Here is a 26,599-nt window from a genome sequence, read left to right on the forward strand (position 1 = left end):
AATACTTAAGTCGCGCATTGATCTGTTTTTTAATGGAGGTGATTTATTCAAATATTCTGCAGTGAATACTGGTGTCAGCGGGATAGTTTTAAGGGAGTTCTGGTAAGTCGAGTAGGAGTGAAACCACTTTTCCAATCAATGCCTATTATTCTCGTGCAAAAAGATTTCATGACATGTCCTAACGATCCATTGTTAGAAAAAAAAATCTTTTTTTACTTATTCTGACTTAATCACACATTTGGACTTGGTGTTAATTTATCTTTGAGTAGTGCACGGTACTTCTAACAGCTTCTGCACAGTGCAAAGACTTTTCTCTGAGGGTCACTCTTACTTCTTGGGAAGTGATTAAACAATGCATCCTTTCATGGCCAAAACTCCTGTTGGTAGATTGAAAGGAGTGGTCGTGCTGGCATTTTAATTAGTCACCGTCATAAATATCGTAACATATAAATCACATATATACAGATCAGGCATAACATTATGACCACCTGTCTAATATTGGGTTGGTCCCCTTTTTTTGCTGCCAAAACAGCCCTGACCCATTGAGGCACTGACATTGAGGCATGGACTCCACTAGACCCCTGAAGTTGTGCTGTGGTATCTGGCACAGATAACAACACATACTTTAAGTCTTATATGCTGCAAGATGGGGCCTCCATGAATTTAATTTGGAGCCCAAGTCAACACCTCAGGCTCCTTGTTGTGCTCCTCAAACCATTCCTGAATCTTTTTTGGTTCGTTGCAGTGCCTATTATCTTTCTGAAAGAGGCCATAGCCATCAGGGAATACAGTTTCCATGAAAGGGCTTACATGGTCTCCAACAATGCATAGGTAGTTGGGTCCTTTCATCCATGTGGATGTTACTTTCACACGTACCAAGGTTTCCCAGCCAAACATTGCCCACAACATCACACTAAGAAGGCTTATCTTATTCCCATAGTGCATCCTGGTGTCAGGTGTTCCCCAAGTAAGCATGTAGCCATCCACATGATGTAGACGAAAACATGACTCGCCAGACCAGGCTACCTTCTTCCATTGGTCCATGGACCAGTTCTTACGTGCTCATTGTTTGTGCTTTCAGTGATGGACAGGGGTCAGCATGGGCAGCATGACTGGTCTGCGGCTATGCCGTGATGCTCTGTGTACTCTGACACCTTCCTATCAGAACCAGCGTTAACTTTTTCTGCAGTTTTAACTGCAGTAATTTGTCTTCTGGGTCTGACTACATGAGCCAGCCTTCGCTCCCTATGTGCATCAATGAACCTTAGCTGTCAATGATCCTGTCGCTGGATCACCACTGTTTCTTCCTGTTGACCACTGCTGACCAGGAACATTTAGGCTGTCAACTTTAAGGACTAAGTGTTCACTTGCTCCCTAATATATCCCACCCACTAACAGGTGTCATGATGTAGAGATAATCATTGTTATTCACTCCACCTGTCAGTGGTCATAATGTTATGCCTGATCGGCGTATGTCTGCGATGTCACCAATTACACAGAGCTCCTCTTCACAGCCGTTCGATAAAAGTCAGCATCAAAATGGAAATGTACTGTTTCAAAAAATGTTTGTGTTGGATTTAGTTTAGTCACGGGATAAAACAAAGAAAACAGTGTGCAGATAATGCATTATTTATTCGAATTTCCACTATGGATGTAAGGCTGCGGTTGAAATTGTGCGTGTGTGTGTGTGTGTTTAAACTAATATTGGCAAGCCTCGGAATCACTATCAAGTTTCAAGAAAACATTGTTCTTTTGCTCTCTTCTGAGCTGCACAATTTTCAAGATGTGTATCTCCAGACATCCAAGGAAATGGCTGAGGATTATTCAGGGGAGTTTTATCTTTGCCCTTTTGAGATAGACAGCCATGTCTGTGCTCCAAAAAAGACCACTTGCTGTGTCCCTGCCTTGAAAAGCGGAGATAAGCCGCACATGTGAATGCATACATATATAAAAAAAGAGGAAAAAAAAGAACACTTACGACAGAGAGGACTCGCCGCGCGAGCTGTGTTGTCTCCAGAGTGTGTCACTGATGTGTGAAGGAGTGCAACTGAACTCTTAACACTCGTCTAAATTAACCATCTTACACGGCCGAGCTTTTATTGTATAATTTAAACAATATACTTGCAGCATAAAGTCGAACTGCACACTCTCCTTATGAAACCAGCTTTATGGGATTGTTCTTTCGCTCGTTTTTTTTTGGCTAATGTTGAATTTGGAAGCGTCGAACTCCCTCAGCACTCTCCAGCATGAGCCAAATTTATACTTTAATGGAATTTCGGTGTGCGCAGCCAGATGGATGTCGACAGCATGTGCAGAATCACGGACTGACCTTTCAGGTGGAGAGAGAAATTGCATCATCTAATACCTTTTGTGGCACATAAATAGATGGATTAATTTCAAGCAGGCTAGCCGAGCGAGTTTGAGCCGTCCACGGCATGACGCCGCGCGCTTCAAAACACCAAGACGAGGAGTTTGATTTGCAGTTCTCGCAAAGGAAATTTGGTGTTGTTCTAATAGTTTTACTCCCTGATGACGTTTTTATCACCGGCCTTTGTTTCCTATTTCACATCCAGAGACACAGTGCGGTTTTTTTTTTGCTTTTGTGTACTCCACATTCTGAATTCACAAGTTCAGTGCCGGTGCTTACTTTTATGAGCTACACTTTTTCTTTCTTCATGCTGTCTACCTGCAGTAGCAGAGTGACTTGGAAGCTGTTAGGGTGAACTAAAGGTGAAATAAACCTCTACCGTGGAGCTCAAAGGTTTGTCTTCCTCTCAAGCATCAAGCTACTTAGACACAGCAGTATTCCAGCTCTTTTAGATTTAGTCACACTCGCTGGTGCTGCAAAATGCAGCAAATAACAGCAGAAATCCCCCAAGGGCTTGTCTTGTTTGGCCACATCCTGTGCAACAGTTCAAAATGCTTGCTGTTAATCAGTTAAATTTCAAAGCACAGCAAGTTGTGCTGAGTAACTAAACCTCTCTCACGAAACTAGGGAGTCCACGTTTGGTAGGAGTGCAAGTGCAACCCGTGCATTTACCAAATGCTTACTGCAGCAGATCAATCTCTCAGCAGTCGTGAAACCGCTGGTGGTTTAGAGCGAAATCAGAACAGCGGCATGAACCGAAGTAAATAAATTCCTCCCGATCATGGTGGCGAGAAAGGCTTTCCTTGAGGTGGTAACCTTTGTTTGGCCAGACCTTGGCTCGGCGATGAGTCTGTGCGACCGAGCGTCTGTTTCTCTCCAGTTTTCCTTCTACAAAAGACGAGATTATGTTGGAGCTGAGAAGGGTGAAGAGAAACTATTACGACTCCTCATGAGCACTTGTGGACAACGGAGAGATATCATTTGAATCGGCCACGGTTTTGTGGGTGTAGCTGCTTTGCTGCAGTCATTCTGGACTCATGTATGGCGGCTGTACGCTAGCAGCTTATAGTCATAATGAATGCCGCTGTTAGCATGTGTCATTGCCCTGCAGGCTGTTTGCGTATAGTTGAATGCAGAGTGTTGGATAACAAGCTTTCTCCACACAAAGGGGGAAACTCTAAAGTGCAAATGAGCAAAAAAACAATGTGGCAGGGTTTGGGGTTTAGCGGCTGGACAAAAGAAGCAAAACGGGGAAATGCTGTAACTGATGTTTAGATTGAAACATCTCTGACTGAGGTGAAGCTTAAAATCATGTTTAAAGTGCACGTGTTCATCGAGCTGAGCTTGTGCTTGTGCTTCAGGCTCTCTACGCAAAGGACGTCACGGATGAATCCATATGTCGCCCGTTCGTAAACTCAGCGTCGACTTGAATCTTTAAAATACTGCAGTCTGTGTTGTGGTTAATCATCTTTCCACATCCAGTCAGAGCGCCCCAGCGCCGCTGTGTTTTTCTCAGCTTGTCGTTGCGTCGGAATGAACTGTGGCTTATCTTCCAAATACAATATTAGAGAGGGAGGAAACTGTGTGATGTAAAATCTTATGAAAGCTACTAATCTGTGTGAATGGTTAAGAGGGATTATGCTTGTCAGGAGGGGGGAAATGAGCCTGAGATGCTTTTTTTCTTTCTTTCAGAAATAGCATTGAATTTATGTAAGCAGTGGAAGGAGTTCATGAGAGATGATCATTCCTGACCTTTGTTTGACTGCTCTTAATGAAAGTCTTATTCCGTACTTAACGCAGCCCAATAAAGGCCGTTCACAGAGCTCATGCACGCAGACGCGCCATCTTCCCCGCACTGTGGACTCACTCAGCACTTTATTTATTTCTGCTTAGCTCCACTGAGTTAATCCTGTAAAAGAAAAAGAATATGGCTGATGTTTTGTTGTGTGCAAACGGTCTGACAGACGATTTTCTTCCATTTCGTGGCGTGCCGCAGATGCCACCCAACGTGCAGGAAGTGCTTCGGTGTGTTAGCGGTCCTCGCAGTCATCGATTATCCGTTGAATATTAAGGACGCGTGCACTAGCATGAAGATGTTTGCACGTTTCTGCAGTGGCTGCGAGCTTAAGCACTCAAGAACATTGAGCTCCTTCGGCGATGCACTCCAAATCCTTCACACCCACGCTCGGCCATTGTATTTACGTTGTATGCACTGCATTCATTCCCAATCTGCCTCTTTTTGCTTTTTAATCTGTGTTGAGTGGCTGTCTCTCTAGTGATGTTATGGAAAAAGACAAGAAAAACGATGGAATTTGTTGTCTGCATTCAGCGCTGCTTTACAGATGGGGTAAATGATCCGCTTGCGGCGTATGCATGGGGTTATGTGTTTGCATATGAGTGAGGAAGTCTCTCCATAGGTTCTGTGTCTCTGGAGGCAAAGGAGAGTTTTGGTTTCTGTTTGTTGCCCCTGCAGACCGGCAGGCCAGACTGACTCTGATACAGTAACCACGGAAACGTGGCACACAATGAGCTGAATTATGTTTTCAATCTATCAGTTTAAGTAGACATGATATGTTGCTTTAAAATGAGCCTGAATCCTTCTTCCGCAAATCAACAACTTTGTTAGAAAATGTTTACTTTACAACTTAAATACATATATTAATATAGTCTAATGTACGCCTGTGAATGAATAAAATAAACATTCACAAACAAAGTTTTCTGTTACGACCTATGTAGCTGAGTGAGGCTGTTTTTATACGTGTAGGTTACTACAGTACAGCCCTGCATCACTGGTTATTATTTATGAACAGATTTTGTACTCATACAGTATTTCCCTTGCATATCAATTATGTTGGTGGGCTGCCCAGGGAAGTTATGCGGTTTGTTTACTATCTAGCAAGCCCCACGCTCTTATTTTGAAAGTTAAGCAGTTAGCGCTGGCGCTCCCAGTCTCTTCCATTTTGCTGTTGTGAGTCTTATCCCTCGGTTTCCACCGTCTTAGTCTGTAGGAGTTTGAGTCCATCCATGTGACGAGAAGCTCAGTGGAGCTTCTCATTTTTTTGTTGTTCTTATTTATCGCCTCAAAGTATATTTTGCATGATTTAGTCATGTATTTAGAAAAACGTGGGTGTGCCTCCTGGGTGAGCTGGGTGTGGGCGTGCTGCAGCGACAGCTTTGGATTATTTTTGGAGGATTCTTTAGTTTACCTTTCAGGATGTCAGGTGCTGGGTTGAGGTGATTCGCTGGGAATGTGTGCTGTCGACCAATCATGTTTGAGCAGGCTGAAGTGAAGCATGGAGGTAGGAAGTAAAAGTAAACGCAGGGAACAGATTTGCTGAAATCCAATCTCAAAATCATCTCTTACCGTCTGATTACTGCTCATCTTTTTATTAGCTTTGTTAAATGTCAGTTCAAGAGTGAACTCTGACCTACACACAGGCGCATCTGCTGGTTTCACTGGAAGTCCAGGAACACTGTCCCAGAGGGTAAATCAAATAACAGGGAGTCCATTCTCATAGCTTGAAGACAAATCTAGAGCAAATAAATAAGTAAAATAATCAAATACTGTATTTCCTCCTAGCGTCGAAGTCCACACTCCTATAATAAAGTCGTCCAGTTGCGAGAAACACGGCAATCATGTTAAGTGATGTATGGGCTGCCAGTAACAGGTATGATGTGGTTATGATTATAGAAGATTGGCTGCCAGGAAACAATCCTTTCCAATTTATCATCAAGGCTGACGAAATATAGAAGCTAATAAAAAATTTTTTCTTTCCCCGCAATTTTTTCACCTTTAATTCAGAGACATGCCACATACTGTACTGTGCTATTCTCACTGGATATTAAAGTTGACCCATTATGATTCTATTATGAACCCGACCATAGTTTGAAATAATGAGATAAGCATACGTGCAACTAAACCTTCAGACTGCTCTGAGCATTTAATATCCAACAGCTTTTTCCTCCTTTTGGAACAGTGTGATGACCAAAAGCGGGGTGGGGGCCATTCATTTATATGCTCATCTGTTCAGATCTTCTCTTTTTGAGAGGCGGCCAATCAGAAGAAACTTTGTTTCAGAGTGAGGATGAACATAATTCTGGACCACGCATGGTCCAGCGTTGTGTGTATATAAGGATTAGCTTCAGCTGTGAATCGTGCAAAGCTACTCTAGTGCAGTCCAGGGGTGAAATATGGAGCTGGAAATGAGCGTAAAAGGTCCGGTTTAAGAGTTATACCTCAGAGCTTACAGGAGGAGTTAATCAATTAGTTTAATTTGCCTGATTTCTGTTACACTAGTTGCAGTTAATCTGTCTGATAATCCCCAGCTCGTGGCTGAAGTAACTCCTCATTGCGTCAAAGACACATTATTCTATAGCAGCGTTACAGAAAACTTCAAGCTTATGCTCCCTAACAAGCCTCTCTGTGTGAACAGGAGCTTTTTCACCAGGGCTTTAACTGATAATTCCTCTTTCTGTAAAGCAGCTCCAGTAATCAACACTGAACTGCTACCTTGTAAGACTTCTTGGTTTTACTCAGGAGCCAAATGCACAAGGCGTTCAAGGCCATCGCTTCACTTCCTCTTATCATGTTTTCTGAGATTTTTTTTTTTTCTTTTAAAGGTTGTGAGTTCCTTTTGTGTGTGTGTGTGTGTTTGTGTGTGTGCTGCACCAGGAGACAGGCTGAATGAGAAAAGATGGATGTTGCTGCGTGCAACTGGGAAAGATAATGAATGAAGTCGACCGTGGGTGGCGAAGACCATCACTAAAGCGTAATGGGTCCCAACAGAGGGACGGGGATATTGACCCGTCCGTCACTTTTTTTCTTCTTTCACTTCCGTCCTTTCCTTCCTCACAAATATAAACTCTCACAAATGTGTACACAGCACACAAAGGGGCACAGGAAACAAACAGCATGCACTTATTTTCGGCACACACACACATTTATGTGCGAATGCATGAAGTGAAACCAGCGTAGGGGTTCTTTAGGTGAGTCAGGCTCTCCGTTCGGAGGCGAGCGGGGGGGTTGTGCTCCCTGACAGTGACTATGTCATCAAATATGAACGCCAGCTGAAACGTCTCCATTCATATTTGACTTACTTCAGGCGAAATTCTTTCGTATGGATTCTGGATTACAAATGGAAAATGTCTCCGAGCAATTTGGCATGCTGGAAGCAAATGCAGCAAAGCATTTTTTCCCCTCCCCCTGCTGAACCTTTAAAAACTGGCAAACCTTTCTCTTCTTCCACTCGGGTTGGTATTTCCCTCCTGATATAAATCAATTGAGTTCTGAAAGGAGAACAGTGGTGCACACCAGTTCTCTTTTATTACTCTCCAACGTGTACAAATCTGTCTGTCTTTGACAGCGGCCGCACCGTCCCCATCTGTTTTGCATTTCCCCGTCCTCTCTTCTTTTATCGATTCGTTTGTTCACCCATTCATCCATCCGCCCATTGATCCATTGATACATTATTTGACCTGTGTCGGTGGTCAGCGGGCCAAAGGGGACTCGACCCACTTACAGTCGTCACAGGCAGCAGCGGGATCAGCCCGGCGATTATAGTGATTACGGTTTGTGCTTACATAGGGTTCTGCTGCTTTGTGCCACATCTCCCCTCGTCAGCTGGCAGCCTGAGTTCTAATCTGCCAGTTATAACAAACAGCAGACGTGGGAACAGGAGGAAAAAGCTATAAGGGAGGGGAAATCGGGAATGTGGATAGAAATGCGGTGGTTGGAGGCCAAATAGCAAAATGTTTCTTCTGGTCTTTTTGAGATCATATCTCATACATGATTACATCCAGATGCAGTCCTTGTCATTTGGTGTCATTAAAGCCCTTTTCAGGCACGCGGTATGTAATGTTGCCTTCATCAGTCTGTCAATGGCGGCATTTTGTCATTCAAACGTTGAAACACTTTAACTTTAATGGTCCTCGTGACATCATTCCCACGCTCTCCCGCTACATTCATGGAACAAGCCAAGAAGGTGCTTCCACATCGCCGTGTACCGTGTGGGAAATTGGACAGTACATCAAATGACACACGGAGTGTTCTGGTTGGAGATTTCCTAAATCGGCAGCTGTGTTTTCATAGTTGTCTTGGTAGTCAGAGAGAGCCGTCTGCAATGATGCAGTTATGTGAATGCATCCGCACACGCTTTGGTTAGCTTATTTCACAATTCTTGAAGTGTAGCTTATAGACGCAGCTCACACGTCTGAAGTAAAAACAGCGTTCGCATCCGTGTCATCCAATGACTCAAGAGTGGATGAATTCTGATAAAACCTCGTCGGGGTGTAGAGTGGGGTCATGTTAGCCGTCTGTTAAAATTGGCTTCAAGGTCTCCAAGGTCAACTTAATGATTTATTGGTTGCAAATTGACAAGTGTGCTGTGTATTGTCAACATATAGAAATTGCCATAGGCAGATTTAAAATATCATGTCACATGATCTTTCACCTCTCCTTCAAGGTCAAAGGTCATGTGACGTGACGGATTGAGCTGACGGTAGGTTTTCAGCCTGACAGGAACATTGGCATGGGATGCTTTTTGACTATAGCCGATTCATTTTATTATGACTTTATTGTGACGTCACAGTAACAGGTTATAACCACTTAAATACATAACAGTTTGAATACATGAACAATGTTTAAGGTTTGTTTGGGTTTTCGAGAAACGAGATGACAATGAAATGAGTGCTACACATGGAATATATCAACAAAAATTAAATATTATACTCAGAATTATGTCGAGTATTTTAAAATATGTTTTAAGCGGGCAGTCGGTTTTTTTTAGTGGGTTTTTAGGGTTTTATTCACTCCTAAGAAAAACTTCTAGAAACAGCTTGAAGCAACAAGCTAACGTCAGCTCCTGTTAGCATTTTTTTTGCAAGAACTGACTGGATTGACTTCAGTAATCTGATCTGTCACCAGAGTGCCATTGACCAGACATGTAGCCAGCACATTAAGATACTGCCAGGTTAATGGAAAGGACTGCATCCCTGTAGCGGGCTTATGTGTCCATTGAACCTACACATGAATGCGTTTGCTTCTCATTGCCTCTGAAACCTTCCAAGGCGATACCTGCAGCAGCTCATACCACCTGCTGTTTACTTCCCTCTGTGAGCTATGCTGTGTGTAAGCCACATACGCCTATACATATTTAAATTCATCCCTCATACTGACTCTATTACCCCTCCCACTGGTAGTTCAAGGATCAAATCAGTGCCAATTGTCTGACGCAATCCCGATTAACACCCATAATTGGTGTTGTGAAGTCTTTGTGGTGTCGATAGCTTCTCCCTCTGTCTCCCTCTATCTATACATTTAATTGTAATTATTTTTCCACACCATATCTTATTCCCTTTCAGTGTCCGGGTGACTTCAGGACACTATAGGAACACCGATTAGGAGGCATTTGTGTGTGTAGGTTAAAAACATGGACATCACTGATAAGAGGGATTTGGGTCAAGATGGATGATAAGGCTGGGATTAAGTTTGCAATAATATTAAATACACGTTACGATGTTTATTCCCTCAAGAGTAAGTTATTATAAACCACTGTATGATTAAATTTTCGGATTTGATCATAGCTTAAATTCTCAGGGAGCGTCGGTAAACCTAAAAGGATGTTGTACAAAGACGCCATCAGCCCGGTACTTCAGTACTCTGCACAACAACAGCTACTGTGCAATATAGTTAGGAAAAATGTGTGTATGTGTTGCAATGTCCACTCTCCAGTCCAGCTTCTAGCTAGATGCATCTCTGCCAACCATCTCCTTTGCAGTTCTTTCTGATATATAATCTTTGAACCTGCTGATTATAAATCCTCCGGTCTCTAAGTAGAATAAAGCAGAGAGTATGGTAAAGAATAAGGGTACAGAGATGAGCCCTGATAATTGTTCCCCACTTTCATAGGCTTGACCTCTTATTGTTCGACTGGAGCTTACTGCAGTTTAAGTCTTCATGGTGCTGACGGTCAACTAAGGCGAGCGGCAGAAGATGAGGCGGATGTTGGAAGGAGGTGGGAGCTGGTCACGTAACACATAAAGCTCACACGAGTCGAGAGTCGGCAGACCATATCTCATTACTTGGCTGCCTCGAAATGAGATGGGGCCCCTTTTTTGCTTGTCCGTCACTGGTGCGATTGATTAGTCAGCAGCCAATCAATGTTAATTAAGGTGTAGAGAATCCTTTAATTGTGGTGTATGAATCATTGTGTCAGACCCTGCCTTGACCTTCACAAGACTTACGCTGTGAACGGCCTTGGTGGGGCATAAATACCTTTTATATATGGCAATATAATGGCGGTCTGTAAACGAGTATAGATTTGACGAATGGGAATCCTGTATACACTGTAGCTCGGAGCAGGAGGGCCTCACTAAGATCACATATGCAACCGGGTGCTTTCAACAGAAGCCTGTCCCACCTTCGTATCCTCTTATTTTTCTTCACTTTTTAAATAGATGCAGAGCTGGAAAAGATCGATACCTGTCAAAACATTTAAGAGTTAATGTTGTGAGATAAGTGTTGCTATTATGTGTGGCGAGAGGCTCTCCGTGCATATGGAGTGGGGCTTTGATTGATGACTGCCAAAAACAAAATGGCACATGAGACTACCACAGGCGCCGTAATTGTGTTTTTTAATGAAGACCTACATTTTATGTGGGAGCTGATTTCGCACTCGGTCGATTGTGTCTACTCCGTCCTCTCTACCGCCGCTGCCACCATCCATCATGCAGTCATAACAATGTTACCTGTATGTGGTTGAAGCCTGGTCGTAAGTCCGTGACTTCCCGCTCTAATCCTTCACAGAAAGATGAATTTGCCCCTGACTGTGTCACCTGAACCGAAATTAAACTGAACTTTATGATCATTATTCATTTACAACATGTCTCTCAAGCGCTGGCTGTATACAAAACGTGGATGTGGCCACTGTGGCATCACACAGTGCTTTGTGAAATCTAGTTTTTAGGCCCCGGTTGTATCAATTTAGTCATTTTTGCTTTCGTTGTGGCCAGAAGAGGCCATAGTGAGACAAAACGTTAGAGTGTTTTTGGCTAATGCTAGCAAGTTTGTCATCATAGCACATTGGCAGTGTTGGGGAGTAACGGAACACATGTACCGGCGTTACGTGTTTAAAATACAAAATATGAGTAACTTTATTCCGTTACAGTTACTGTTTTAAAAGATGGTATTCAGAATACAGTTACTTTGTTTAAATAAATGGATTACACGGCGGTCTTTTCCTGTTTCATATGTTAGGCTATGCCCTCTCTATTTTTGGTAATTCCACGCCGGTGGAAACCCAAACAAAACACGCATTAAGAGGCTCTAAAGCCTGTGTCTCCATCTCGCGGACCATGTCACCTCTACTTGCGGCCCGCATAATGACGTGAAGAAATATTATTAAAAATTATTGTTCAAAAAATTATTTCATATGAAGGCAATAGGCAGAGTGTTACAGGCATAGCATGTATGAAGCATGTAAATATAATAATAACCACTGCAGCCAAAAAGAGTGCCTGATGAGCCCAGTTGTAAGTAAGCTATTAAGACTCGACTGCACACCGTGTTCGTGTTTTCCTCCAAAACAATAAGTTCCATTGGAGCAGCGCCTCTCTCTGTCTCTTGCTAGCAAAGTTGACCCAGACAACAAAGTAAAGCTAGTTTTCAGCTACGAGCCTGACACGAACCCGACGTATTAGCCAGAGGTCCCTTTACTACGGTTCGGAGCCGCAGACCTGTTTTATATACGCGTGGAATAGTTTTCTACACGAGATCGCAGCAAAAAGTGCAGCCTTACCTAATGTCCACCCTACTGTTACTCATTTTATATTAAGATTTTAAAATCTAGTTAGTATTGGTATGGCGAGTAACCTTCAGTAATAGTAATAAATCACACAGCAATAGTACATTCATGTAGTTGTAAAAAGCATGATAATATATTAAGTAATCCAAAGTATTCAGAATACGTTACTGTCATTGAGTAATGTAACGGAATACGTTACAAAATACATTTTGGGGCATGTATTCTGTAATCTGTAGTGGAATACTTTTTAAAAGTAACCTTCCCAATACTGCACATTGGTGTGTTGTGCAGATGCAGTTATGTGCAAATATACAAACATCATATATAAATACTAAAATTTCACTGAAATGACCAGATAGCAAGTCATGTTATTTGTTGGATATTTGAATTAAAAATTCCCCAAACCATCATCACCACTAATACAATTTAGAGGTTCAGTTCATGAGTGAAATCAGCTCATTGCCTAGCAGACAGTCACCAGCTGTTATGCTGCTAGCTGTCTGTGGCAATTTCAACATGGAAGCCTATGGGGCCTTACTTCATGTCGGAGCTATCTTCTCTCTCTTCCACTTTATTTAGGGCAGCATATCTAAACAAGTCTCCTGTCAGTATTGTTATCCACTAGTCACTGCTCATATGTGTTGTATGAGATATTGCATATATTATATTAGCTGTGAAAAACACCACATATGCAGTCTATGAGGTGCACTGGTAGCACAATCCTATCACAGGAAGAAGGTTCCTGGTTCAAATCTAAATGGTGCCTTTCTCTGTGGCGACTTGTATCTTCTCCCGGTGCCTGTGTAGGTTTCCTCTGTGTACTCCAGCTTCCTCCCACAGTCCAGAGACATGCATAATAGGCTAATGGGTGATTCTAAAATTAGCTGTGGATGAGAGGTAGATGAAGTCCTTGATGAAGTGTAAAGAATTAAACACCGTAGGAATCTATGTTAAAATGTAGCTTGGGGTCTAAAGTACGGCTAGAAACATATAAATGCAACAAGAAAAATACATCAACTCTGAAATTTGCATTAATGTGGAAACACTAATAGCTAATAGCGATCAGACAGTTGAAATATTTTGTGTCTGGATTGACTTGAATCACTGAAAATTCTGTGTTTTTAGAAACGGCAGTTGAACCATAGGAGTTATAGATAAATATAAAGAAACAGATAAACGTGTGAATTCATTTCCTGATTGATTAAGCCGCCCTTGTTTGCTTCCATTCATATTTCCAGTTTGTAACAGACTTTGTGTTAGTGTAGTCTCTAGGTTCAGTGACATCATGATGTCATCGCGAGGGGTATTTTGTCAGTCTTTGCGAGCAATCCCTCCGAGCAATCCAAAAATAGAAATAAATTAATTAAAATAAATGTATCCCGTGAATTCGAGGCATAAAAGTAGATGAGTTAAGTTCATAAACAGTGGAGCTTTGTGATCGTCTTAATCTCTTCTACGGAATAAAGTGCTTTAAAGTTCATTAACCACACACTAAATGTCTGACTAATGTGCCACTGTATATTGTGGCCATTCACAAGGACGTGATTATCTAATGCTTTACTTATTTATTTATTTTAACAGAATGACTTTTCTTTGCTTTCAGATGTAACAACAGGACCCAGTGTGCTGTTGTGGCAGGACCAGACGTATTTCCTGACCCGTGCCCGGGAACCTACAAATACCTGGAAGTCCAGTATGAATGTGTGCCCTACAGTACGTATTCCCCAGCTCTCCTAATGTTCTTGCCCATTCTCATTTCCTTTTAACAACAGCGCCTCATCAGTAATGGTCGGAAATACAAAAATATCTCAAATGTGTCATCCAGTCTAGTGGAAAAGATTAGGACCCGGCAGTGGGTGCGAAGACGCGTGATGGTTTCTGTTATCCGAAAACATAACACCCTGCAAGAGCGCAGGAAATGTGAATGACAGTGTTGCTTACCTGTGAAAAATAATACAGTTTATCAGTTTAGAGGAACGCTACCTGCTGATGCAGCGCTGTTGTTTATCAAGCCGTCTCTTTGTTATAACTGACAGGTGATTAACGCTTCCTGCGTTGTATTAATTCCATGTGGCATCAGTTAGATCAACAGTGTTACAGTTTACACTTATTTAACTCCGAGTGGCGTTGTTGGAGCCGTGCAATTTATAAAAGTAGAAACAAGCAAATCATTTTTGAACTTTTAATCAGTGTTTTTGTCAACCTGTTAATGCTGCTGCTGTTCCAAAACAGAGTAAGGCATATATCCGATAACGCATTCAGGCTTTCTCTTGTTTTTTAAATTGCGCTTGTCACAACCTTCCCATCAGCTCCCTCGGTTCAAAGCGCATTAATATCTTTGAGGAATCATGTCTGATGATCTCAAGTCTCTATTTCCATCACAGCAAGAAAGGCCGTTTCGACTTTCATCAAAATGAAAAGTACTCATTCTCAGTTCAGTTCAGCTCAGTGGACGCCGGCTAATGTTCAGACTAGTGAGGCATCTCTGAAGGGGGTAAATAAAAATGATTTAATTAGTGCAGCAGGTGAAAAACACTGTCAGGCTGCAACATAACCTAAGTGAAAACATTTGGGCAGGGAATGGAAGGATCAGCATGGGGTGACAGGATGAGCATGCTGAGAGGATATCCAGGCGAGGCTAAAGGAAGTGGCATGGACATTGCCATATGACCTTTGCTATTGTCTTTTTAATGAACTTTGAAGTGGAACACCAAAGTCACAATAATTACGCCTGCCAAAAATCCTGATTCTCAAAAAAAGGGGGAAATATTTAGTCATGGACATTTAGCTGTGTAGTCTACAGCGGCTGCATTGAAGTGAGTTGTAGTAATTCAAATCAAAGCCATTTTTTAACATTTGATGTCCTTACATGGTTCCCTCAGTAGTGGGCCTGACAGTAGCTTTCATGTTGTGAAGTGAAAGCCCTTTTTGTCTGTGGTCTTTTTATTCCTCACTGTAATATGCACATTATGCTATTTCAGTCACCCAGTGCCAGTGTCTTTCCTAGGTGTCATTGTCTTGGGATACTAACAAGGATAAAGCCACTGCAATGAACAGTAGCACACTTTCAATCAGTTTTTGGGTCCGTCACACTTGCATCTACTCAAGTTTTCAACCTTTTCAACTCAAGCATTTCACTAGTTTACCATTTTGACCATGAGGCAGCTAGATTCTTGAAATATGTGCAAGATCATGAGAAAGGCTTTAGCAGAGGTGGGCACTTGTACCAAGGGGCTACATCAGAAACTGGGACTGTTGTGGAGCGCCGCACGGAAAGCATTTAAAAACGCCAGTTTTGAAAAGTGCTGTACAAGTCAACTTTATTATAATTATCATTTCTATTATTATTAATGTGATTACCAATAAGATAATAAAGAGGGAAAATTATTTTCAGCAGAACTTGAGTGTGGCCCTCCACAACAGTCCTAGTTTCTCACCCCTGCTTTAAGGTATGGGCTTTATGTCGGTTGGGTTATTACTGGTCAGTAAGATCTCAGCTATGTGTGTGTGTGTGTTTAATTTGGGTAATTCTTAAAACACACAGTAACTGCTAGCAAATGAGTTTTATTCTAACATTTTAAACACAAAGACAGCACAAGTCCTCAAGGGCTACAATACCTGCATTGCTTAATAGCTACACTGGTTTATTGCAAGAAACTTGTGGCTTGTTTTTCCTCTTTAGTTGAAAATCAAGCTGCAAGTCAGAGACAGTGACTGATGATTCACTGGCCTGATTCTTTGAAATTAGCCTGTAGCACACAGTCCTAGATGGGTCATCCAGTGTCACTCATAGAGAAACAAGATTAGTTACCTCTTGCTCTATTTGACTACTCAGATGGACATGGCAGTTTTCTTCCTCATGATTATGTCCGTTGCTTAATTTACATTGTTGCTACTCCAGTCCACCGAGTGTAGGTTGTAGTCATTTTTTCGTTCTTTTGTCCAACACATAGGCATTGTTTTCAGCCGGACCTTTTCCCAGTGGTGCAATGTAATTGACCTCCAGTTCGATGGGAACTGAAATTATTTTTGCCCTTTTCCACATGCTTGAACAGCATGGAAAATAACATAAGAACTTCCACCCCCATCCCATCCTTTTCCAATTACTTCCAATTTATTCTATTGGTGTCAGATTTCTAAAATAATAGACACACACATTATGGCTCCATATATTATGCTGTAAAAAAGCTGCTGTCTAATGCAGAAGCTGGGTTTTCCTGTCCTGTCTGGATCCCTGTAACACATGCAATTGTCCCCTAAGGTGATGGAAAACTCTGCAATACCCTCAGGACCCATTGGCATTTTCATTCAGTGATCTCTTTAAGTTAAACTTATTGAGTAAGAGAAAACATTAAACAGTAAAAAGAAAAGAAAGCATAACTCATAACTTGACTGCAGTCCCATAATGCTGTAAAACAGTTTCTGCAGCTTAATTGCTTTAATACCCAGGACTCCTATTAGGGTTCCACGAGGGAGGAATACCGAGGCACCTTGTGTGGTTTAACTATGGATCGCTCCCAGATATGGCCATAAGATTGAGAATTCTGCTGGCAATGCATAAACATGGCAGCAGTCATGTAGCAGTTTATTTGTATATTGAGTGTGGAAGCAAAGTGTAATCACAAGCGGTCACTGGAGACGCATTTGAAACGGATTCGGTCGCGGGATATGAATGAATTCATCTGTGACGGCCCGGTAGACTCTCTTCACACCTCCCAAATGAATCAATCAGAACCTTTTGGCTGGACTGAATCACACTGAAAGTGCTTTCTTCACATTTGTGTGTCATGCTTACGTGTTTGATTATGGCTACGTGTCTTGCGAAAATAAGTCTCAATGGGGAGGATGAGGGAAAAAAAAGCACAATAGATTGAAGTGGTTTGTGTGTTAATTGGAAATGAGGTATGGATAGAGACATGGCAGCTCAATTGTGGATCGGCTTTTAACACAAGTCTCCTTACCGAGTTCCTGAGACTGACTGAAGGATTTGAGTGTTTAATAAGAGGAGCAGCCACCCATGACTCCAACTCCTCTTTCTCTGTATTCCACTGACAAGCTCTCCCTCTCAATCCTAATACTCCTTTTTTTTACCTTCACTTTCTCTAACATTTCGTCCTTTAAGTCCTCTCGCTGGCCTCCCCCACCCCTCCCACTCTATCTCCCTTTATTTGCCACCTCTGTTCCCTCACTCCGGAGTCTCATCTGCCCCTTCTCTTCTCCCCGACCACCTTCGCTGACAGCTTTTATCTGTTTTCTGCTTGAGGAGCTTCTTTTTCTTTCTTTTTCCTTTTAGGACAAATTACCGCCGTCCTCTCCACATCTTTATAAGCCGGCGAGATTGTGCGATTGGATCCGCTGTCAATAACAGCGGAGGGCTGTGCCAAATCGATGGACACATGTTGCAGATACAATATTGATTTTATTAATTTGCGATTCGACCCGCTCCATCAGTTGTAATGGAAGAAATGTTAGAACAATTACCGTCGAGGGTGCCAGTGTTTGCCCGTGCTGGCGCTGTGGCACGCGCGGCGCGATCCGTCATGTTTTCATTTGAGCTGCTGTCTGGATAATTATTCGATATGAGCTGCGAGTTTCTTGGATGAGGAAATGGCACCGCGTTGAACGATGAGGGTGGGAAAGCAGCGCTGACATAAAGGTGAAACAATAAAAAAGGAATTTATACATATTGCATTTGAAATATTAAGCTCTTACTAAATAAAGCTTAATAGCATGCGCTTGTATTTACCTCAGGAATTCATCACAGAATCCCATGAACATGACTAATTTTTAATCTGCCCGACGACTCTTTCTTTTTGCAACACAGCAGATTGCACACGCCCCTCTGTGCAATTTACATATTAGCAAGGCTGACTTCGGGCACAAGTGACGCGCTGACCCTTTATGATGACTCATAAACACGAGTGCGCTCTTATGGCTGACATCTGTCTCCGCCCCGCCCTCTCACCTTGACTTTCCGCAGCTAAGCGGAGAGATGCAGGCGTATTCTCATCGTGCCTTATTACAGCCTTCTTTCCTCGCTCGCTCCGTCTTTCTTTCGGTGCAACTTCCACTTTAACAACTCCTCCCGAAGGCCGAGCTCATGAGAGGTCAACACAACTGCGTCTCCCTCCTACACACCCACTGCTCCTTCCTCGGCTGTAATGAAGCGCTTAGATCTCCTCAGCGGGCCCGTCATATTCGCCGTCTTGTCGCACAAGATTCCGACCTGTGTTGCAGTGCTCTGCCGTTGACAGCCTGTGGTTGCCTTCCTTGTCCTCCTCCCCTCACATCGACTGCACTCTTTTGGTAATTACATGTATCTTTCTGTGTAGTTTCGATGATCCAGGCAGGCGATCGTGTCCCTTACCCTCCCACCACCTGCCCCTCACACACACACACAAACGCAACAAAAGATGAAGTAGGGGATATGAGGGAAATGTATTTGCTCTGTTCACTTTGCAAAACTTACACTTCACTGTGCTCGGCAGACGAGCTGAAACGGAAAGGCAGAAGACAAGAAGAGAGTGGAAGAACAAAGGAGGAAAAACCTGCTGGCAGTCTGTTGCTATACATAAGCCACTGGTTCCCCCCACTGTTTGCAGCTAATAAGGACAGTGTAAAATCCTGCCTCTCACAGTGGGATCCAGCTCAGCCCTGTCAGATACGGCTCACTCTTTGGAAGCTAAGCCAGGACATACAATCATGGAATCGATTCCTTCGTTTGATTGGGGGCGCAGTAATCCCGGAGCTCACGCCTCGTAAAGTTGCGGTGTAATTTCTCATATTTATTCATCCATTCGCTTTTTGTTTTTTTTTCTCGTTTCAAACTTGCCTAATTGGTTTTTAATTCTTTTCGCCAGTGATAACAACACACCTAACAGGTTCTGGGGGCCCGTAATTGAATAATGGTGTAGATTGTTTTGGCAAGTTTTACCCAGCACCTGCTACCAGTCTCTATCCTTCACTGTTGGCAGGTTAAACTGTGAAATCGATGCTGTACACATGGCTCTCGCTTACACTGCAGCCTGGGCATAATGCGCGTGATTGCAGAGTCTGTAATGCAGCGGTTACACCTAAAGTAAACACCACCTGTGTGACCAGGAGTCCGCGTCTCAGCAGGGTGCGCGGCTCGCTGCTGTGATCTCGCTATACATGTAAGGATTTTGGATCATTAATAACAGAAATGGTGATGTCGAGGCACAAATCTGATTTGATTTAGTTGCTCGCGCTCGGCGTTCCTACACCGTCAGCGCTCTCCCTCACAAGCACCCAGTCAGCTCTCTTTCCCTCGGATAATCTCGCAGCAACATTTAAGCTTCTTGAAGAGTAGATCGCCCCATTAGATGCTATCTGTAAATCTACTTAGCAGATTGTACGGAAGTTCAGTGGCGTTTCGCCCTTGAGCTCTCTAGTCCACGTTCATAAGGTCCAGCGTGGGAGTCAGTACTGTGACAGCAGATACATCACCAAACCACACCCTCTTCACTCCCAGCTGAAATGCCAGCGAGCATTAGACTGCTTGTTCAGACACCTTTTTTTTTTTAATCTTACCACCTGGGCGAACAGCTCCACTTCCTCCCATGTGTGAAGGAGCCCTGTAATGTCATCTCATCACTCAGTGATGGCTGACCACTCCCCAGCCCACGCAGTATGCTTTGACGACTGTGACTTCCTGCCACATATCTCACACTCCAGATTCACACTGGTGCAGTGGCCTGAATTCGCACTGATTGGTCAGAAACTTCTTGCTATTTTTTTTGGGGGGGGGGGTTACCGTTTATCGAATCCATCCAATTAGGGTGTTCATGCTGGCTTCCTGTCACACTGTGGCAGTTTAGTGGGACACAAAGACATAGTTGATATTATTAGAAACATAGTAGCATTTTGTTGTTGCGACTATTCCAAATGCCTGGTGTGAAAAAGAGAAATTTAGCTTTAGTTGGATCCAGAAAGAGAGCAGGGTAAAGTTAGATTTTCTGAAATATATACATGTTATTATTAAATGCATACATGAGATATTATTCAACCAACTATGTGCTGGTTTGCAGACAATACATAGAAAAGTTCTTGTTTTATTTTGTTTTAAAATGGATCAATTGTTAAATCAATCTACTGTCCACAGTCTAGAAAACTAAATAAATGTCGTATAAAAAAAAAATCCATAAATTCAGCTCTGAATAATCCATGAATGAAACTCAGGGTAAAACCCTTCAGAGGAGTAAAACTGGAAAGTGTGATGGATGAATGTGCAACTCAAGTAGAGATTTCTGTCTCAGTTTGTGAAAATGAGCTTTAAAGGATGCATTTTAAAGTTCCACACAACTTGAAACTAATATTAACAATGAAAAGAAAATACAAGCTCATAGGAATATATATTTGTGGTTTAAAGAAGGTACACCCTCGTGCAAGTTCAAGCCCTCATGTACCAGGACATTTAAAAATCATCTGGTACTTTGCAGATGTAGGAACACCACATTATGGCTCACTCTTCTTTACAATGCTCCTTCAGTTAATTTGAGGTTTGCGGGGATTTATTTGTACACAGCTGTCTTAACGTTCCACCACAGCATTTGAGCCAGTATGAAGCTTTCTGGACTTCTGTTGGAGATTTGCTGCTATGCTTGGGATCATTGTCCTGTTGCATGAGTCAGTTTTAGCCAAAGTTGACGTCACGCTCTCTGAATGCTTTGAGGTGTCCGGGTCCTGTGGCTTCAAAGCCAACCAAAATCATCACCCCTCCACCACCATGACTAACCACCATGGTCGCTTTGAGATGTTTGTGCTGATATGCTGTGTTGGCACATGGTCAGTCATCTCACCTTTGGTCTCATCTGTCCAACAACCATTGTTCCAGAAGTCCATCCATCCATCCATTTTCTTCCGCTTCCAACTTCTCACCCTGTCTCTAAGGGAGAGGCCAGCCACCCTTCAGAGGAAGCCTATTTCTGCCGCTTGTATTCACAATCTCGTTCTTTCGGTCATTACCCACAGCTCGTGACCGTAGGTGAGGGTAGGGACGTAGATCGACCGGTAAATTGAGAGCTTCGCTTTTACACTCAGCTCTCTCTTCATCACAACAGACCGGTACAGCGTCCGCATCACTGCAGCCGCTGCACCAATCTGTCCGTCGATCTCCCACTCCCTTCTCCCATCACTCGTGAACAAGACCCCGAGATACTTAAACTCCTCCACTTGGGGCAGGGTCTCGTCCCTGACCCGGAGTGGGCACTCCACCCTTTTCCGGCTGAGGACCATGGCCTCAGATTTGGAGGTGCTGATTCCTTCTGTTCCAGAAGTCTTGGTCTTATAACACTTCCCACATTGATGGGAAGCAATCGGTTATTTCCTCTTTGGCATTGTGCTAATGCACGTCTAAATGCTCCAGAGCAACAAACTACCAAAACCTATGCTTTTACAGAGGTGCTCACACTTGCTGATGATCAGTTAATCCAGGGGATTGATTAGCAGCACCTGGCTGCTTCTTACTCTCTTAATCCCCACAGTATTCCTATGGAACTAGTAAAGAGGCCTCCCCCAAAGTGGTATAAAAGGACCGACTACAACACTCGCCGATGGGTCTCCAGCTGTTCTTATCGTTGCCTGCAACTGAGATTAGTCTAGGCTTAATAGATCTTTAGAACAAACTTGTGTTTATATATCTATATATACTACAAATATTTTTATTATTAAACAAATGCAGTTGTACAGAAAATGAAATTAATATCCACTAATTTTAAAACAGAGTTTGCCTGATATCTACTGAACACGGTGGTTAAAAGGTAAACATAAAATAGAAAATGGCATTTCTACGGGTGGGATTATCCCCTGGAAAAAAAACCCCATGATGTTCCCAGTTGAGAGGCGATATAATTGCACAGGGAAGCGGTGATTACCGGTGTGGATAAATGGCCGTGTTAAAGGGGTGAATCTGGACATGTGGAAACTGTTTCCCCCCACTAATAGCTGAATAAGCTGCTGTAATCTATCAGGTTACTGTGCTGTAGCAGCTGCTGTTTTTGCTCAGTGACATACATACAGCATCATCGCTGCCTTTCTTTTTTATGTTGTTTTTAAAAAAATAATATGCACAATCGCCGAAAGAGCTGCAGAAATGTTCATAAACACCCGTTTATGTAACACAAGCAAAGCTTTTATCTCAGTGTTAACCCACCCACTGCACACAGCCCCACACAAACACTCACTCGCGCACATGTGTCTGAAGAGATGCCGGGGTGCCAAGTGTCGAGGATACATTACTAATTAGAGATCGGTCTCTTCAGGGGGTCTCTCCTTTTTAATGATCACCCTACTAATCAAAGCTTTTTTTGTTTTCCCCCTTTCTTTGTTCGCTGGTGCTCCTCCGCGTCCAGCCGCACACCAGACTAAACACTACAGTTATTTTTTGCCTCTCCTCCACAATCTCCCCCACCACCCCCACCTCCACCCCGCTGTTCTCCTCCATAATTTCAAGGTCCTTGAAAATCAAGACGTATTTTAGGAGGTGCAATTAGGTTATTTCTGCTCCAGTTGCTGCTATGTTCCATAAAAATGTACTTAATTTTGTTTTGCTGAGCCTTCCCTTGTTTTTATTTTTTTTTAAATTTTTTCTCCCTCCGTCGGTCGGTCCCACGTGGATAGCAGGTTGGATGAGCGCCAAGTCCTTGCACCTGTCCCTCAAAGAGAGACAGACGCGCGCGCGCGCACAGCATCCTGCATTGTCAAGGTTATAGGACGGCATAGCTGCTTCCCAGTAGGAGGGAGGCAGAAAGCGATGGAGACAGAAAGGAGACGCTAGGGAGGAGATTGAATAAGTACCAGAAGGAAGCACAAAGAGAGCAGACAAGTGGCTGAAAGAAAAAAAAAAAAGAGGGCTGTTGAGAAATGGAACCTGTAATGATGGTATGGGAGACTCATGAGCCTGGCGAGGGAAGGGATAGGAAAAAAATGAGAGAGATGAAGAGAGAATTCAGAGAAAGAGAGATGGCCGCCTGCGTGTCCTCCCCCATCCTTAGGCACATGCTATTCAAAGCCCTGTAATTTGTGTCATTAATTAAAAAGCTGATGGGATGGAGTTGAGGGTTTTGCTCTCTGCAACTCCCTGCTTGAGACAGACGGGGGGGAAAAGAACGGGAGTGTGTCGGGGTGGGGTGTTTGAGGGGGGGCGTATTGCAAAAAATATTGCTGCCATTCTGCCATGAATCTCTATTAGTGGCTAATGATACCATTCTGATACCTCTCAACCATTAGTGTGAAATTGGGAAGCATTAATTATTCAAATGAAAATCCATACAGCTGCCGCTCACATGACAGCGTGTATGCGCTCGCAGCGGCTAAAGATCCCCATTGTTAGCTGTTCGCCGTTTGCAGGACGTGGGCTGTGAGAGGTCTGCACAGCAACCTGTCAGGTGGAAATTATACTTGAAATCTTGTGGGGGAAAAAAATAAAGTAAGGACTGTATTACACAGAGGCTTTAAAATTGAATTTTATAGGGTATGGTATTGCTGAGCGACGGGGTGCATATAATCATATTATCTAAACTGTCAAAACTGAAATATGTATATGCACACAAGCAAAAACCTTATTGCATTTCCTTTAAGTTTTTCATTGTTACGAACAGCTGCTGCCCTCATTTGTAGCCAATGGGGGATTTAGAGGGAGGAGGGGAGGTTGTTAGCAAAATGGCCAACCCACGGCGGTGCGTTGCATTAGCATGCATGCTCCGCAAAGTGACGTCATCGCCGTGATTAGATGATCAAGTTTGCCTTTTGCGTTCCTGTAATGTTATGAAAGCATGGCTACAGCTACAGTCTCTGGTCTAAATGTATGGTTTAGCCCTGTGATAGACTGGCAGCCAGTCTAGGGTCTACCTCCCCTTGTGGCCTGTGACAGCTGACTCTGCATTGGGTAAGCGGAAGAAAGTTAATGGGTGGATTTTGGCTTAACCTAGTGGCAGAGCATTGACTGATTAACCTTAAACATTAACCTGCACTGACTGCACAATGTTCAGCTGTTACAGTTACATAGCTCAAGGTGAAGTTTATATCCCAAAAACTCTGGCATGTTTTGAAAGATAAACAGGGAGTCCCCGATAAACTGCATCTTTTAAAGCCATACATAGGGTTAAGTGCGTGAGTAGCATTGAGGTGTGCTAAAGCTAGGCATTGCAACCTCAAACTGCTCCACCCATGCTTCTCTGTGGCTAAAAGATTATCCTGCTTGCACTGGGCTTCCTCCAGGTATGCCAGCATGTAGCTGTTTGAGGCAACATGTTACATTTTAAAAAAAAGGACATTTATCTCAGATAGAGTTTTATCTTTTGGCAAGCCCATGCCAACAGGTGATGTTTTTTTCTGGATTTTTGGTTGATTAAAATAAAACTACCATAAAAAGTGAGCACAATTACAAATTGAGCAACGGATCAAATTATTATCTCCCCAACTGTAAGCATATAAATGACATTCAGTGCTCAGCGGATTGCAGGTTTCCCCAACCTTATAAACAGTACATTTGCACAGTAACTGAAACTAGCATCATTGAAAGAACACTGGGCTGGGAGGTCAATTCCTTGATCACTGTTTATAGGATTGGGGAAACCTGCAGTCAGCTGAGACTGAAGAAGTCACGTTCTAAAAAGCTACGTTCATATGAACAGAATCAACTTGGAGGGATTTACTTACCTGGATGATTGAGCGTGCATCAAGACGACATTTAAATTAGTTTAATAAAACGGATAAAAAATGAAGCCATGTTCTAACACAAAGGGAGTCAAGCTGCTAGGACGGCCATATTTAAACAACCAACTTAGCAGCATTTTTAAAAAAAATAGCTTTGGTCCCTATGGGTAGTTTCCCCCTTCATAACAGCTGGATGGCGAAGGAATTTTTTTTTAAATAACTCGTCAGTTTTGATAGTGTTAAGGCTTAAGTTTACGTCCGTGGCCACCTGATTGACTGGTGTGCTGACTGCTGGGCTTCACCTCCTCTAATTCCAGTCACTGAACTCGCCCTCTCAGCTGCGTTTGCTGTGTCGCGGACTAATCTGACAAATGACATGGCACGCTGTGTGGCATAGACCATCCAAGAAGTTTGGGCTTCTGTTTTGGTGACAGAAATATAATGTTGCTTTCTTAGTCTGCTACCTAGCACTAGAAGTCTACCCCATACAGTTTGCTGCTGCTTGCTAATCAAGTTAGCTGGCTGAAAGCTGAGCACTCCAGCATGGTACAGATGGTAACTTCTGGCTCTAAAAAGACCTACAAAAGCTCGACCATCAAAATGCAGAGTCATGGCTACAGTTTATGGTTAAAAGCTTCATTTTTAAGCCATAATAATACCAGATACTATAGTGAATAATACTGACACATAGCGCTGTATATAACTCACGAATAGCCCTCCGAAGCCATCAGGACAAGGCTCCATCAAATGTTTCAGATATAGGGTACAGGCAAAGGATCATTTTTATTTTGTCGAGTCAATGAATATGATGCTCGAGGGCCTCTTTTATGCGACGGCTCCACGCCGGGTCCGTGTTTCATCTGGAAGGACCCTTATGTTTTTTGATCTGTGCGCACTTTTTTTGATAGTTCCTCAGACGTGAAAGTGGGGACAGAGGAAAAAAGGCGAGGAGAAGGGAGAGAGAAAAGAAAGAGATGAGAGAGCTAAGTGCTTTTTAGTGACTCAGTGACAGCCGTGACCAAAATCGTATTAAGGTCACAATGGGGGTGGTGCGGTGGAGTAAAGAAGCTTTTCAAATGAATCAATTCTCCATCTCTGCTTTTCCCCGCTGCTTCTCTTGCGTGTGTGTGACTGAGTATGTCCAAGCCACATATCGCAGGTATATATCTCAGTCTGTAGTGTCTACGGTGAAACACGAGTCGACACAACGAGGACAAATTGGTTCGAGCGTTCTGATGGGTGACCTTGTTGCATCTGGCGGTGTCGTCCGGTCGAGCGAAAGGGCCGCCGTGCTGGACTTCGCCCGGGGAGTGGCGCATTTCCTCGTCAGGGATTTCATCCACATCCTTTACTCCCTCCTCACACCGTCTCCCCCGGTGATTGCGTTGTATACTGCTTCTCACATCCCCGCCACTAATGCCTTTTTCTTTAGATCATTACCCTCCTCTCGCCTCGCCGCTGTTAGCGATCGCTCAATCAGAAACGCCGGCCTCCCCGCGGTCCCCGTTGTGTGGCCATTGCTCACGGGAGGTGAGGAGGCTTTGATCGGGTAGCGTTTGGCTGTTTACTTTGATTTGATCTATGGGGTCCGCATGCTGTTCAGAGTTATTGGCAAATTTGGGGTGTCGGTAACAGCGATTCACATGCAGCCCGAAGCAATTGTTGCTCGCGCTTGGTATGGACTTGTTGTGTTGCAGTGACAGCTGGAGCGTTTTCTGTTAATGAGGTGCTGCGCTGTACCAGTTTATGATCTGAC

At 43.2% G+C, this 26,599-nt stretch overlaps 1 protein-coding gene across 9 annotated transcripts in view; it reads left to right on the forward strand.

Moving 5' to 3' along the window:
• Positions 1-26,599, forward strand: part of LOC116333174 (adhesion G protein-coupled receptor L3-like) — a 260,507-nt gene that overhangs the window by 118,955 nt on the left and 114,953 nt on the right. For all 9 annotated transcript variants that reach the window (XM_039609515.1, XM_039609509.1, XM_039609512.1 and 6 more), the window contains exon 5: positions 13,772-13,881. In XM_039609515.1, coding sequence (XP_039465449.1) covers positions 13,772-13,881 — 110 coding nt within the window. The remainder of the gene's footprint in view (positions 1-13,771; positions 13,882-26,599) is intronic.

The sequence above is a fragment of the Oreochromis aureus genome, linkage group 3, assembly GCF_013358895.1.
Source record: "Oreochromis aureus strain Israel breed Guangdong linkage group 3, ZZ_aureus, whole genome shotgun sequence".
NCBI lineage: Eukaryota > Metazoa > Chordata > Actinopteri > Cichliformes > Cichlidae > Oreochromis > Oreochromis aureus.